Below are 16,810 nucleotides of genomic sequence, written 5' to 3'. Positions count from 1 at the left end.
GCCTGACCACGTAGCTGCTCGGCAAAGTTGTAAAGCCGAGACCCCTCGGGCAGCCGCCCAAGATGAGCCCACCTTCCTTGTGGAATGGGCATTTACAGATTTTGGCTGTGGCAGGCCTGCCACAGAATGTGCAAGTTGAATTGTACTACAAATCCAACGAGCAATAGTCTGCTTAGAAGTAGGAGCACCCAGCTTTTTGGGTGCATACAATATAAACAGCAAGTCAGACTTTCTGACTCCAGCCGTCCTGGAATTATATATATATATATATATATATATATATATATATATATATATATATATATATATATATATATATATATTTTCAGGGCCCTGACAACGTCTAGCAACTTGGAGTCCTCCAAGTCCCTAGTAGCCGCAGGCACCACAATAGGTTGTTTCAGGTGAAACGCTGACACCACCTTAGGAAGAAACTGGGGACGAGTCCCAGTTCTGCCCCGTCCGAATGGAAAATCAAATATAGGCTTTTGTAAGACAAAACCGCCAATTCTGACAATCGCCTGGCCGAGGCCAGGGCCAACAGCATGGTCACTTTCCATGTGAGATATTTCAAATCCACAGATTTGAGCGGTTCAAACCAATATGATTTGAGGAATCCCAACACTACTTTGAGATCCCACGGTGCCACTGGAGGCACAAAAGGGGCTGTATATGCAATACTCCCTTGACAAATGTCTGGACTTCAGGAACTGAAGCCAATTCTTTCTAGAAGAAAACCTACAGGGCCGAACTTGAACCTTAATGGACCCCAATTTGAGGCTCATAGACACTCCTGTTTTCAGGAAGTGCAGAAATCGACCTAGTTGAAATTTCTTCGTGGGGCCTTCCTGGCCTCACCCACGCAACATATTTTCACCACATGTGGTGATAACGTTGTGCGGTCACCTCCTTCCTGGCTTTGACCAGGGTAGGTATGACCTCTTCCGGAATGCCTTTTCCCTTAGAATCCGGCGTTCAACCGCCATGCCGTCAAACGCAGCTGCGGTAAGTCTTGGAACAGACATGGTACTTGCTGAAGCAAGTCCCTTCTTAGCTCCTGAGGCCATTAGTCCTCTATGAGCATCTCTTGAAGTTCCGGGTACCAAGTCCCTCTTGGCCAATCCGGAGCCACGAGTATAGTTCTTACTCCTCTACGTCTTATAATTCTCAATACCTTGGTTATGAGAAGCAGAGGAGGGAACACATACACCGACTGTTACACCCACGGTGTTACCAGGACATCCACAGCTATCGCCTGAAGGTCTCGTGACCTGGCGCAATACCTGTCCCGTTTTTTGTTCGGGCGGGACGCCATCATGTCCACCTTTGGTCTTTCCCAACGGTTCACAATCATGCGGAAAACTTCCCTATGAAGTTCCCACTCTCCCGGGTGGAGGTCGTGCCTGCTGAGGAAGTCTGCTTCCCAGTCGTCCACTCCCGGAATGAACACTGCTGACAGTGCTATCACATGATTTTCCGCCTAGCGAAAAATCATTGCAGTTTTGCCACTGCCCTCCTGCTTCTTGTGCCACCCTTTCTGTTTACGTGGGCGACTGCCGTGATGTTATCCCACTGGATCAATACCGGCTGACCTTGAAGCAGAGGTCTTGCTAAGTTTAGAGCATTATAAATTTGCTCTTAGCTCCAGTATATTTATGTGGAGAGAATTCTCCAGACTTGATCACACTCCCTGGAAATTTTTTCCCTGTGTGACTGCTCCCCAGCCTCTCAGGCTGGCCTCCGTGGTCACCAGCATCCAATCCTGAATGCCGAATCTACGGCCCTCTAGAAGATGAGCACTCTAATCACCACAGGAGAGACACCCTTGTCCTTGGATATAGGGTTATCCGCTGATGCATCTGAAGATGCGATCCGGACCATTTGTCCAGCAGATCCCACTGAAGAGTTCTTGCGTGAAATCTGCCGAATGGAATCGCTTCGCAATAAGCCACCATTTTTACCAGGACTCTTGTGCAATGATGCACTGACACTTTTCCTGGTTTTAGGAGGATCCCGATTAGCTCGGATAACTCCCTGGCTTTCTCCTCTGGGAGAAACACCTTTTTCTGGACTGTGTCCAGAATCATCCCTAGGACCAGCAGACGTGTCGTCGGAACAACTGCGGTTTTGGAATATTTAGAATCCACCCGTGTTGTCGTAGAACTACTTGAGATAGTGCTACTCCGACCTCCAACTGTTCTCTGGACCTTGTTCTTATCAGGAGGTCGTCCATTTTCTTTGAAGACGAATCCTCATTTCGGTCATTACCTTGGTAAGGACCCGGGGTGCCTTGGACAATCCAACGGCATCGTCTGAAACTGATAGTGACAGTTCTGTACCACGAACCTGAGATACCCTTGGTGAGAAAGGCAAATTTTGGGACATGGAGGTAAGCATCCCTGATGTCCCGGGACACCATATAGTCCCCTTCTTCCCGGTTCGCTATCACTGCTCTGAGTGACTCCATCTGGATTTGAACCTTTGTAAGTGTTCAAATATTTCAGATTTAGAATAGGTCTCACCTAGCCTTCAGGCTTCAGTACCACAATATAGTGTGGAATAATACCCCTTTCCCTGTTGTAGGAGGGGTAATTTTATTATCACCTGCTGGGAATACAGCTTGTGAATTGTTTTCAATACTGCCTCCCTGTCGGAGGGAGACATTGGTACAGCAGACTACAGGAACCTGCGAGGGGGAAACGTCTCGACATTCCAATCTGTACCCCTTGGATACTACTTGTAGGATCCAGGGGTCCTGTACGGTCCTAGCGTCATGCTGAGAACTTGGTAGAAGCGGTGGAGGGCTTCTGTTCCTGGGAATGGGCTGCCTGCTGCAGTCTTCTTCCCTTTCCTCTATCCCTGGGCAGATATGACTCTTATAGGGACGAAAGGACTGAGGCTGAAAAGACGGTGTCTTTTTCTGCAGAGATGTGACTTAGGGTAAAAAACGGTGGATTTTCCAGCAGTTGCCGTGGCCACCAGGTCCCATGGACCGACCCCAAATAACTCCTCCCCTTTATACGGCAATACATCTTTGTGCCGTTTGGAATCTGCATCACCTGACCACTGTCGTGTCCATAAACATCTTCTTGCAGATATGGACATCGCATTTACTCTTGATGCCAGAGTGCAAATATCCCTCTGCGCATCTCGCATATATAGAAATGCATCCTTTAAATGCTCTATAGTCAATAAAATACTGTCCCTGTCAAGGGTATCAATATTTTTAGTCAGGGAATCCGACCAAGCCACCTCAGCTCTGCACATCCAGGCTGAGGCGATCGCTGGTCGCAGTATAACACCAGCATGTGTGTGTATACTTTTTAGGATATTTTCCAGCCTCCTATCAGCTGGCTCCTTAAGTACGGCCCTATCTGTAGATGGTACCGCCACTTGTTCTGATAAGCATGTGAGCGCCTTATCCACCCTAAGGGGTGTTTCCCAACGCGCCCTAACTTCTGGCGGGAAAGGGTATACCGCCAATAATTTTCTATCGGGGGAAACCCACGCATCATCACACACTTCATTTAATTTATCTGATTCAGGAAAAACTACAGGTAGTTTTTTCACATCCCACATAATACCCTTTTTTGTGGTACTTGTAGTATCAGAAATATGTAACACCTCCTTCATTGCCCTTAACGTGTGGCCCTAAAGGAAAATACGTTTGTTTCTTCACCGTCGACACTGAAATCAGTGTCCGTGTCTGGGTCTGTGTCGACCGACTGAGGTAAATGGGCGTTTTACAGCCCCTGACGGTGTTTGAGACGCCTGGACAGGTACTAATTTGATCGCCGGCCGTCTCATGTCGTCAACCGGCTTGCAGCGTGTTGACATTATCACGTAATTCCATAAATAAGCCATCCATTCCGGTGTCGACTCCCTAGAGAGTGACATCACCATTACAGGCAATTTGCTCCGCCTCCTCACCAACATTTTCCTCATACATGTCGACACACACGTACCGACATACAGCACACACATAGGGAATGCTCTGATAGAGGACAGGACCCACTAGCCCTTTGGGGAGACAGAGGGAGAGTTTGCCAGCACACACCAAAACGCTATAATTATACAGGGACAACCTTTATATAAGTGTTCCTCCCTTATAGCATTTAATATATATTCATATCGCCAAATCAGTGCCCCCCCTCTCTGTTTTAACCCTGTTTCTGTAGTGCAGTGCAGGGGAGAGCATGGGAGCCTTCCCACCAGCATTTCTGTGAGGGAAAATGGCGCTGTGTGCTGAGGAGAATAGGCCCCGCCCCCTTTTCGGCGGGCTTCTTCTCCGGAGTTTGTGATATCTGGCAGGGGTTAAATACATCCATATAGCCTCAAGGGCTATATGTGATGTATTTTTCGCCATACAGGTATTATACATTGATGCCCAGGGCGCCCCCCCCCCGCGCCCTGCACCCTCCGTGACCGCTGTGTGAAGTGTGCTGACAACAATGGCGCACAGCTGCAGTGCTGTGCGCTACCTGATGAAGACTGAAAGTCTTCTGCCGCCTGGTTCCGGACCTCTTCAATCTTCAGCATCTGCAAGGGGGGTCGGCGGCGCGGCTCCGGGACGAACCCCAGGGCGAGACCTGTGTTCCGACTCCCTCTGGAGCTAATGGTGTCCAGTAGCCTAAGAAGCCAATCCATCCTGCACGCAGGTGAGTTCACTTCTCTCCCCTAAGTCCCTCGTAGCAGTGAGCCTGTTGCCAGCAGGACTCACTGAAAATAAAGAACCTAAAAACTTTTTCTAAGCAACTCTTTAAGAGAGCCACCTAGATTGCACCCTGCTCGGACGGGCACAAAAACCTAACTGAGGCTTGGAGGAGGGTCATAGGGGGAGGAGCCAGTACACACCATGTGATCCTAAAAGCTTACTTTTTGTGCCCTGTCTCCTGCGGAGCCGCTAATCCCCATGGTCCTGACGGAGTCCCCAGCATCCACTAGGACGTTAGAGAAAATCAGTTATACAAGCAGGGAAGGTAGGAATAGTGAAATCTGCAAACTTTGTCAAATCTGTAGACATAACAGCTTACAATCAAAAGCAGGAGCAGAATACAGGTCCTCTTATCGGTCAGGGTTCCACAATTTTTTTTTTCCCATCATACTTTCCCCTGGAAGCTAATCTACAGATGCAATTTTCAACGGCCAAGGGTGAAACCCATTTCATGGAGACCTGGGCTGTGTTGGCTGCACACAAACACTACACTCTTACATTGGGATGAGTCACTGAATCTCACTCAGCTGTAAGTAGCTGGCCATATCAGAGATAATCTGCTGGGTAAACCAGTTCTGGGAGCTGAAGTGCCCCAGTTCTGGGAGCTGAAGTGCCCCAGTTCTGGGAGCTGAAGTGCCCAGCCTAATTACAGCAGAGAGCTTAGAGATGTGATACTGTTCACTGACACCAGCACCATTTGAAGTGACAGCTTCATGCTTGTTGTGTGAGTTCAGTAGTCATCTGATGAAATAGGTGGAAAAACTAAATAAAAAAATGTCAGGAGGAGTCAAAAAATTTTTTTCCTGGGACCCCTTCAGGCCAAGACCAAACAAAAGCACCTAGTCACCATTAGGCGCAGGATGTATTGAAGTCAGAGTTCTGCAATCGTGCGGGATGCCAGCTGAACTTGGAAGTATCTTTAAAGGGGCAATCATGTACAATGTCAAACATGATTGCCGCTTTAAAAAAAGGCAGAGTTCGGCCAGCATCCTGCATAACCGCAGAACTCTGACTTAATTACATTCCACCCTGGGTGTTAATAAGTATTAATCCAAGGCACACATCCCTTTAATTAAAGCTACATCCCAACAAAAAAAGTATGATTGTGTGTACAGTATATGCACAATTCTTGCTACCTTTTTTCTGTATGAGCAACAAAAATTAAAGATAGAACTGAAAATTAATATGTATTTGAAGGCTTAAACAAAAGATATTGCTTTGTTTTGGATTAGTAGGCAACAATAAATGCATGCTGGTTACATTTTGCCATATAACAAACTTTGTCCGATATCCTATTAGCCATGGTTAATTACCGCCAACGGGCTATTAAATCAAAATAACAGTTTATTTAAATACTTACTTTAGGACACAGAGGATTTCTTGACGTCTCAATCAATAAGTCTGAACCCATTCTTTCCCTTTTTGATGAAAATAAAAATATAGTTAGCTGCAAAAAATTAATGTGTAGCTGGATCTACAGTATAAAATTGTGACAGCTAGTGGCCCTGGTTCCAAACCATTAGCTTAACACATAACTTAATAAGTACTACTGTATCCCAAGAAAATGACTGGATTGTAAGCTCAATAAGCAGGGAAAATGTCTGAAAGAAATGTGCCCACAAGGAGGCCTTGCTCCCTAAATTACCCACTAAAATACCCACTGACATCTGAGTTTATAATGTGAACTTTAACATCCATTGTTCCCATTGGTGTGATGTCAGAGTAATATTGTGTTATACAGCTAGCCATACATGTGACAGTTTAGTTGACATATGCATGGGCTTATGGTGGCCACAACCATCAGTGCAGCAAATTGTTTTCACTTGTTGCAAAATCGGTCCATCTATTCATTTATCTGGATCTAGCTTGTTTGGGGGCCCCTGTATTCTGTTACTTTTTCTGGCTAAACACCTCTGTCGGCCGTACATGCAGGTCAATTTTGGCTATGTCGGACAAAACTGTATGTACGAGCCGGCCGTGGCGTGACGTTACTGAGCGATATCGTTTGTATCGCTCAGTGTGTACGTAGCCCGGTAGGGAAGGTACCAATATCGCTCACGGAGCATATCGCACAGTGTGTACCCACCATTAGAAATCGTTTGTTAATGCTGTGCACTTGTTTGACTATTTTGTTGATGACCAGGAAGTATTTGTAAACATAACGCTTGGTTTGCACATATTAACATGTCTAGATCAGTTTTATGGTGTAATATTGAGAATCTACAAAGTATACACTATTAAGACTTTTGTTTAGACTTTGTTTTGTGTCAGTGCCTCTGGGCTACCGCCTCCTTTGTTATCAGTTACGATTGAATTCAAACCTGGTGGTCCGAAGACTGCTCTATACATGGAGCACGCCAACACCCCTACCCCCACCCCCCCTTCCCCAATAGTGTGTACTTAACACATTCTAATACATATACAATATCTGTACAACAATGATTGTGTTACACTATGCTGGATTATTTTTCCAATGATTTAATCCCCTAACACTTATGTTTTAGCCAAACACAACTAATGTAGGGGCTTGGTACGCCTTCCAGTCCTAAACGATATGGAAATATAATTATATAGGGGTCTCCCTATTAACTGCACACATCATACTTCATCACTTACTGCATTTTCTACAATTATCTAGCCTGCAAACATTTAATTTCATTTCTCTAACGTCCTAGTGGATGCTGGGGACTCCGAAAGGACCATGGGGATTAGCGGCTCCGCAGGAGACTGGGCACAAAAGTAAAAGCTTTAGGACTACCTGGTGTGCACTGGCTCCTCCCCCTATGACCCTCCTCCAAGCCTCAGTTAGATTTTTGTGCCCGAACGAGAAGGGTGCAGTCTAGGTGGCTCTCCTGAGCTGCTTAGAAAAAAGTTTAGTTTTAGGTTTTTTATTTTCAGTGAGACCTGCTGGCAACAGGCTCACTGCATCGAGGGACTAAGGGGAGAAGAAGCGAACTCACCTGCGTGCAGAGTGGATTGGGCTTCTTAGGCTACTGGACATTAGCTCCAGAGGGACGATCACAGGCCCAGCCATGGATGGGTCCCAGAGCCGCGCCGCCGGCCCCCTTACAGAGCCAGAAGACTGAAGAGGTCCAGAAAATCGGCGGCAGAAGACGTCCTGTCTTCAATAAGGTAGCGCACAGCACCGCAGCTGTGCGCCATTGCTCTCAGCACACTTCACACTCCGGTCACTGAGGGTGCAGGGCGCTGGGGGGGGGGGGGCGCCCTGAGACGCAATAAAAACACCTTTTTGGCAAAAAATACATCACATATAGCTCCTGGGCTATATGGATGCATTTAACCCCTGCCAATTTTTCCATAAAAAAGCGGGAGAAAGGCCGCCGAGAAGGGGGCGGAGCCTATCTCCTCAGCACACTGGCGCCATTTTTTCCTCACAGCTCCGTTGGAGGAAGGCTCCCTGACTCTCCCCTGCAGTCCTGAACTACAGAAACAGGGTAAAACAAGAGAGGGGGGGCACTAATTTGGCAGATAAATATATACAGCAGCTATATCAGGGAAAAACACTTATATAAGGTTATCCCTATATATATATAGCGCTCTGGTGTGTGCTGGCAAACTCTCCCTCTGTCTCCCCAAAGGGCTAGTAAGGTCCTGTCCTCTGTCAGAGCATTCCCTGTGTGTGTGCTGTGTGTCGGTACGTTGCGTCGACATGTATGAGGAGGAAAATGGTGTGGAGGCGGAGTAATTGCCTGTGTTAGTGATGTCACCCCCTAGGGAGTCGACACCTGACTGGATGGTCTTATGGAAAGAATTACGTGATAGTGTCAGCACTTTACAAAAGACTGTTGACGACATGAGACAGCCGGCAAATCAGTTAATACCTGTACAGGCGTCTCAAACACCGTCAGGGGCTCTAAAACGCCCGTTACCTCAGGTCGATACAGACACTGACACTGACTCCAGTGTCGACGGTGAGGAAACAAACGTATTTTCCAGTAGGGCCACACGTTACATGATCACGGCAATGAAGGAGGTTTTGAACATTTCTGATACTACAAGTACCACAAAAAAGGGTATTATGTGGGGTGTGAAAAAACTACCCGTAGTTTTTCCTGAATCAGATGAATTAAATGAGGTGTGTGATGAAGCGTGGGTTTCCCCCGATAAAAAACTGCTAATTTCTAAAAAATGATTGGCATTATACCCTTTCCCGCCAGAGGTTAGGGCACGTTGGGAAACACCCCCTAGGGTAGATAAGGCGCTCACACGCTTATCAAAACAAGTGGCGTTACCGTCTCCTGATACGGCCGCCCTCAAGGAACCAGCTGATAGAAAGCTGGAAAATATCCTAAAAAGTATATACACACATACTGGTATTATACTGCGACCAGCAATCGCCTCAGCCTGGATGTGCAGTGCTGGGGTGGCTTGGTCGGATTCCCTGACTGAAAATATTGATACCCTGGACAGGGACAATATATTATTGACTATAGAGCATTTAAAGGATGCATTTCTATATATGCGAGATGCACAGAGGGATATTTGCACTCTGGCATCAAGAGTAAGTGCGATGTCCATTTCTGCCAGAAGAGGGTTATGGACGCGACAGTGGTCAGGTGATGCGGATTCCAAACGGCATATGGAAGTATTGCCGTATAAAGGGGAGGAGTTATTTGGGGTCGGTCTATCGGACCTGGTGGCCACGGCAACGGCTGGGAAATCCACCTTTTTACCCCAGGTCACCTCTCAGCAGAAAAAGATACCGTCTTTTCAGACTCAGTCCTTTCGTCCCCATAAGGGCAAGCGGGCAAAAGGCCACTCATATCTGCCCCGGGGCAGAGGAAGGGGAAAAAGACTGCAGCAGACAGCCTCTTCCCACGAACAGAAGCCCTCCCCCGCTTCTGCCAAGTCCTCAGCATGACGCTGGGGCCTTACAAGCGGACTCAGGCACGGTGGGGGCCCGTCTCAAGAATTTCAGCGCGCAGTGGGCTCACTCGCAAGTGGACCCCTGGATCCTGCAGGTAGTATCTCAGGGGTACAAATTGGAATTCGAGACGTCTCCCCCTCGCCGGTTCCTGAAGTCTGCTTTACCAATGTCTCCCCCCGACAGGGAGGCGGTATTGGAAGCCATTCACAAGCTGTATTCCCAGCAGGTGATAATCAAGGTACCCCTCCTACAACAGGGAAAGGGGTATTATTCCACGCTGTTTGTGGTACCGAAGCCGGACGGCTCGGTGAGACCCATTTTAAATCTGAAATCCTTGAACACTTACATAAAAAGGTTCAAGTTCAAGATGGAGTCACTCAGAGCAGTGATAGCGAATCTGGAAGAAGGGGACTATATGGTGTCTCTGGACATCAAGGATGCTTACCTCCATGTCCCAATTTGCCCTTCTCACCAAGGGTACCTCAGGTTTGTGGTACAGAACTGTCACTATCAGTTTCAGACGCTGCCGTTTGGATTGTCCACGGCACCCCGGGTCTTTACCAAGGTAATGGCCGAAATGATGATTCTTCTTCGAAGAAAAGGCGTCTTAATTATCCCTTACTTGGACGATCTCCTGAAAAGGGCAAGGTCCAGAGAACAGTTAGAGGTCGGAGTAGCACTATCTCAAGTAGTACTACGACAGCACGGATGGATTCTAAATATTCCAAAATCGCAGCTGATTCCGACGACACGTCTGCTGTTCCTAGGGATGATTCTGGACACAGTACAGAAAAAGGTGTTTCTCCCGGAGGAGAAAGCCAGGGAGTTATCCGACCTAGTCAGGAACCTCCTAAGACCAGGCCAAGTGTCAGTGCATCAATGCACAAGTGTCCTGGGAAAGATGGTGGCTTCTTACGAAGCGATTCCATTCGGCAGATTCCACGCAAGAACTTTTCAGTGGGATCTGCTGGACAAATGGTCCGGATCGCATCTTCAAATGCATCAGCGGATAACCCTGTCTCCAAGGACAAGGGTGTCTCTCCTGTGGTGGTTACAGAGTGCTCATCTCCTAGAGGGCCGCAGATTCAGCATTCAGGATTGGGTCCTGGTGACCACGGATGCCAGCCTGAGAGGCTGGGGAGCAGTCACACAGGGAAAAAATTTCCAGGGCTTGTGGTCAAGCATGGAAACATCACTTCAAGGGCAATGACGGAAGTTGCAAGGATTCTTCGCTGGGCGGAAAATCATGTGATAGCACTGTCAGCAGTGTTCATTCCGGGAGTGGACAACTGGGAAGCAGACTTCCTCAGCAGACACGATCTTCACCCGGGGGAGTGGGGACTTCACCCGGGGGAGTGGGGACTTCACCCGGGGGAGTGGGGACTTCACCCGGGGGAGTGGGGACTTCACCCGGGGGAGTGGGGACTTCACCCGGGGGAGTGGGGACTTCACCCGGGGGAGTGGGGACTTCACCCGGAGGAGTGGGGACTTCACCCGGAGGAGTGGGGACTTCACCCGGGGGAGTGGGGACTTCACACCCAGAAGTCTTCCACATGATTGTGAACCGTTGGGAAAAACCAAAAGGTGGACATGATGGCGTCCCGCCTCAACAAAAAACTGGACAGATATTGCGCCAGGTCAAGGGACCCTCAGGCAATAGCTGTGGACGCTCTGGTAACACCGTGGGTGTACCAGTCAGTATATGTGTTCCCTCCTCTGCCTCTCATACCCAAGGTACTGAGAATCATAAGAAGGAGAGGTGTAAAGACTATACTCGTGGCTCCGGATTGGCCAAGAAGGACTTGGTACCCGGAAATTCAAGAGATGCTCACGGAAGACCCGTGGCCTCTACCTCTAAGAAAGGACCTGCTCCAGCAGGGACCATGTCTGTTCCAAGACTTACCGCGGCTGCGTTTGACGGCATGGCGGTTGAACGCCGGATCCTGAAGGAAAAAGGCATTCCGGATGAAGTTATCCCTACCCTGATCAAAGCCAGGAAGGATGTAACTGTGCAACATTATCACCGTATTTGGCGTAAATATGTTGCGTGGTGTGAGGCCAGGAAGGCCCCTACAGAGGAATTTCAACTGGGTCGATTCCTGCATTTCCTGCAAACAGGACTGTCTATGGGCCTCAAATTAGGGTCCATTAAGGTTCAAATTTCGGCCCTGTCAATATTCTTCCAAAAAGAACTAGCTTCAGTTCCTGAAGTTCAGACGTTTGTCAAGGGGGTACTGCATATACAGCCTCCTTTTGTGCCTCCAGTGGCACCTTGGGATCTCAATGTAGTTGTAGGATTCCTAAAATCACATTGGTTTGAACCACTCACCACTGTGGACTTAAAATATCTCACATGGAAAGTGGTAATGCTGTTAGCCCTGGCTTCGGCCAGGCGTGTATCAGAATTGGCGGCTTTATCCTATAAAAGCCCTTACCTAATTTTTCATACGGACAGGGCAGAATTGAGGACTCGTCCTCAATTTCTCCCTAAGGTGGTTTCAGCATTTCACTTAAACCAGCCTATTGTGGTGCCTGCGGCTACTAGGGACTTGGAGGATTCCAAGTTGCTGGATGTAGTCAGGGCCCTGAAAATATATGTTTCCAGGACGGCTGGAGTCAGAAAATCTGACTCGCTGTTTATCCTGTATGCACCCAACAAGCTGGGTGCCCCTGCTTCTAAGCAGACGATTGCTCGTTGGATTTGTAGTACAATTCAGATTGCACATTCTGTGGCAGGCCTGCCACAGCCAAAATCTGTAAAAGCTCATTCCACACGGAAAGTGGGCTCATCTTGGGCGGCTGCCCGAGGGGTCTCGGCTTTACAACTTTGCCGAGCAGCTACTTGGTCAGGGGCAAATACGTTTGCAAAATTCTACAAATTTGATACCCTGGCTGAGGAGGACCTGGAGTTCTCTCATTCGGTGCTGCAGAGTCATCCGCACTCTCCCGCCCGTTTGGGAGCTTTGGTATAATCCCCATGGTCCTTTCGGAGTCCCCAGCATCCACTAGGACGTTAGAGAAAATAAGAATTTACTTACCGATAATTCTATTTCTCATAGTCCGTAGTGGATGCTGGGCGCCCATCCTAAGTGCGGATTGTCTGCAATACTTGTACATAGTTATTGTTACAAAAATCGGGTTATTATTGTTGTGAGCCATCTTTTCAGAGGCTCCTCTGTTATCATGCTGTTAACTGGGTTCAGATCACAGGTTGTACGGTGTGATTGGTGTGGCTGGTATGAGTCTTACCCGGGATTCAAAATCCTTCCTTATTGTGTACGCTCGTCCGGGCACAGTATCCTAACTGAGGCTTGGAGGAGGGTCATAGGGGGAGGAGCCAGTGCACACCAGGTAGTCCTAAAGCTTTTACTTTTGTGCCCAGTCTCCTGCGGAGCCGCTAATCCCCATGGTCCTTTCGGAGTCCCCAGCATCCACTACGGACTATGAGAAATAGAATTATCGGTAAGTAAATTCTTATTATTACCAATACTGAGCCTTATTCAGCACAATCCGCTAATGCAATGGCATTGAGCAGTTCCTAGCACCAGTGCGCATGTCCCAATCTTTGCGTGCACAGGCCGGCATCGCATTGATGCAAACACCTCTGCCCTGTGGAGATCGGGGGTGGCAACGCAGCATTACGGGGCGGCGAGTCGCCGTTGCGGGGGCATGGCGTCGGAAATGGGGGAGGGATCGGGGCACCCGCACGTCGTCACACGCACCCGATGCGACGGGAAACATGGCGGCACACAGATTGCCTTTGCAGCAAGGCTGCGGAGGCAAGGGGACTTACCTTATTTAGCAAAACAATTAATTGTGATCATGTTGCTGCCCGCCATTAGCATGCTGGGCGGCCTTGCCCTGTGCCGGACGTACCCAGCATGCGAGAAGTTGCAGTTTTGCTAATTTAGCAAAGCTGCAATTGATGCTGAATAAGGTCCATTATGTACAAAATGTCTGCTTTCGACACACAGTTTAGGTTCATTACTCATAGGGTGGAATTCAAATGTTTGAAAAGTGGGTTGGGTGTCTGTTTTTTCTTGTCTATTAAGTATACAGACTCCCAACTGACTTTTCAAACATTTGAATCTCCCCCATAGAATGATCTGACTTCTAAATCATTCACAACACACTATTTCCCATTTTCATTTCACCTTATAGAATTGCAACTCAGAGAGGGCAATACAATTCAACACAATGGCTGCGATGTGCACTTCTGGGTGGAACATCGCTGCCATGAACAAGTTTTCCCTCGCACCCTATCGAATTGCACAGGAAAACATGTAAAACCCACTGTAAATGGAGGATATGTGCACAGCCAAGACTGCAGCAATGCTCAGTGACACATAGCACTTAATGGGGCAGATGTATTAAGCCTGGAGAAGTGATAAAGCAGTGATAAGTGCACTGTGATAATGTAGCAGCCAATCAGCTCCAATATGTAAATTGGTAGTTACGAGCTGATTGGCTGTTGCATTATCACCTTGCATTTATCACTGCTTTATCACTTCTCCAGACTTAATACATCTGCCCCTATGTACAGTATGGCTTTAACTGACATGCTTTGAAATATAAAGTATGAAATAAGCCTGAACGGTCATAAATGGAAGGTATTTGTCCTGTTTATATGGTGAAAGAATTATGGTAATGTGCAATTTTTCCTATGATCAGAATGGGCAATAAAAAGTATTAACATCCCCCCATCCCCATACTGCATACTTACTTGAGCATTTTTTCCCACATTTCACTGTCATAATAGGCATGGCTCCAGCCCATTTTCATTGTTCCCACAATAACATTCTGCTTGAAGACATCGCTTCCTATTTTACGGTAAATTTCTTCACACTCATCAAGTGGGATGTGAAATAAGCCCAGCATAAATGCCAGTATTGCTCCTAGAAAGAAAAAGGCAAAATGTTGAAGGTGTAGGAGAGGATATACAAATAAATGAGAAAAAATCTCATGTTATCATCTCACTATTGTTTATATAGGAACAAATGCTACTCTTCCCAGTGTCTGCTCCATTTATGGCAAAGTGCATTATATTCCAAGACCAGGACAGTGGTTTTTATACAGCAATTCCATTAACTTGAGCATTCATTATAGAATAGGGATTAAGGGGCTTCACATGATCTTTATAAATTAAACTCCAAGATATGGGATTCTGAAAATAATAGTACACACAAAATAGGACTCTATTACAATGTACAGAACACACATTACAAATCTTTGCTGTATTTAGAAAACACCATAGTACTGTATAAAATAAAATAGAATTAAACTAGTTGTTTACTGGCAAAGTGCTATAATTTACTGCGTTATCCTTTCTCAGATGTTTAATACAGGACCCAACGCTAATAGAAGAAAAAAAAATGTTTATTTTTTTAAACATTTTGTAATATTCTCTCTGATTAACTCCAAAGGGCACGTCAAAACCATTGGTCATGGTCTTGTGCAAAAATCCTTTCATTAGTGTTGCATGGAAACACTGTAGAGGAGAAATACAGAATATTAGCATGCTCTTATACTGCCATCTAGTGTACGCACAAAGCAATCAGCTGGGCATACATTCAGACATTTTACCTAAGAGCCTGAAACCCATCAGATAATGTGGGAATACACTGGGAGATATCTCACAGTGGCTGCTTTTCTTCCCTGGGGAAATAACATTTAACTGTACCACCCCTGTAAAGGAACAAGGAAAAATAAGAATTTACTCACCGGTAATTCTATTTCTCGTAGTCCGTAGTGGATGCTGGGTACTCCGTAAGGACCATGGGGAATAGACTGGCTCCGCAGGAGACTGGGCACTCTAATAGAAAGATTAGGTACTATCTGGCGTGCACTGGCTCCTCCCTCTATGCCCCTCCTCCAGACCTCAGTTAGGGAAACTGTGCCCGGAAGAGCTGACACTACAAGGAAAGGATTTGGAATCCAGGGTAAGACTCATACCAGCCACACCAATCACACCGTACAACTTGTGATAACTATACCCAGTTAACAGTATGAACAACAAATGAGCCTCATTAACAGATGGCTCATAACAAAACCCTTTAGTTAAGCAATAACTATATACACGTATTGCAGAGAGTCCGCACTTGGGACGGGCTCCCAGCATCCACTACGGACTACGAGAAATAGAATTACCGGTGAGTAAATTCTTATTTTCTCTGACGTCCTAGTGGATGCTGGGTACTCCGTAAGGACCATGGGTATTATACCAAAGCTCCCAAACGGGCGGGAGAGTGCGGATGACTCTGCAGCACCGCATGAGCCAACTCAAGGTCCTCCTCAGCCAGGGTATCAAACTTGTAGAATTTTGCAAACGTGTTTGACCCCGACCAGGTAGCAGCTCTGCAAAGTTGTAATGCCGAGACCCCTTGGGCAGCCGCCAAAGAAGAGCCCCCTTCCTCGTGGAATGGGCTTTTACTGATTTAGGATGCGGCAGTCCAGCCGCAGAATGTGCAAGTTGAATCGTGCTACAGATCCAGCGAGCAATAGTCTGCTTAGAAGCAGGAGCACCCAGCTTGTTGGGTGCATGCAGGATAACAGCGAGACAGTATTTCTGACTCTAGCCGTCCTGGAAACATAGATTTTCAGGGCCCGGACTACATCCAGCAACTTGGAGGCCTCCAAGTCCCGAGTAGCCACAGGCACCACAATAGGTTGGTTCAAATGAAACGCTGATACCACCTTAGGGAGAAACTGGGGACGAATCCTCAATTCTGCCCTGTTCCTATGGAAGATCAGATAAGGGCTTTCACATGACAAAGCCGCCAATTCTGACACACGCCTAGCCGAAGCCAAGGCCAAATATATATATGACCACTTTCCACGTGAGATACTTCAACTCCACGTTCTGAAGTGGCTCAAAACAATGTGATTTTAGGAAAACCAACACTACGTTGAGATCCCAAGGTGCCACTGGAGGCACAAAAGGGGGCTGAATATGCTGCACTCCCTTAACAACGTCTGAACTTCAGGCAGCGTCTTTCCAAGCCTTTAACAGCGTAGGAATCACTTCATCTGGAACGCCCTTTTCAGTTAGGGGACGGCGTTCAACCGCCAAGCCTTCAAACGCATCCGCGGTAAGTCTTGGAACAGACAGGGCCCCTGCAGTAACAGGTCCTGTCTGAGAGACAGAGGCCATGGGTCCTCCGAGATCATTTCTTGTAGTTCTGGGTACCAAGTTCTTCTTGGCCAATCCG

At 47.2% G+C, this 16,810-nt stretch overlaps 1 protein-coding gene across 2 annotated transcripts in view; it reads right to left on the bottom strand.

Annotated features, from left to right (window-relative positions):
* The window catches only part of PNPLA8 (patatin like phospholipase domain containing 8), a 215,319-nt gene that overhangs the window by 97,771 nt on the left and 100,738 nt on the right, over positions 1–16,810 (bottom strand). For both annotated transcript variants that reach the window (XM_063927296.1, XM_063927297.1), the window contains 2 exons: positions 14,326–14,497; positions 6,075–6,132 (listed from right to left, as the gene is read on the bottom strand). In XM_063927296.1, coding sequence (XP_063783366.1) covers positions 6,075–6,132; positions 14,326–14,497 — 230 coding nt within the window. The remainder of the gene's footprint in view (positions 1–6,074; positions 6,133–14,325; positions 14,498–16,810) is intronic.

The sequence above is a fragment of the Pseudophryne corroboree genome, chromosome 6, assembly GCF_028390025.1.
Source record: "Pseudophryne corroboree isolate aPseCor3 chromosome 6, aPseCor3.hap2, whole genome shotgun sequence".
Classification (NCBI taxonomy): domain Eukaryota; kingdom Metazoa; phylum Chordata; class Amphibia; order Anura; family Myobatrachidae; genus Pseudophryne; species Pseudophryne corroboree.
This window is presented reverse-complemented; position numbering and strand designations above follow the sequence as displayed.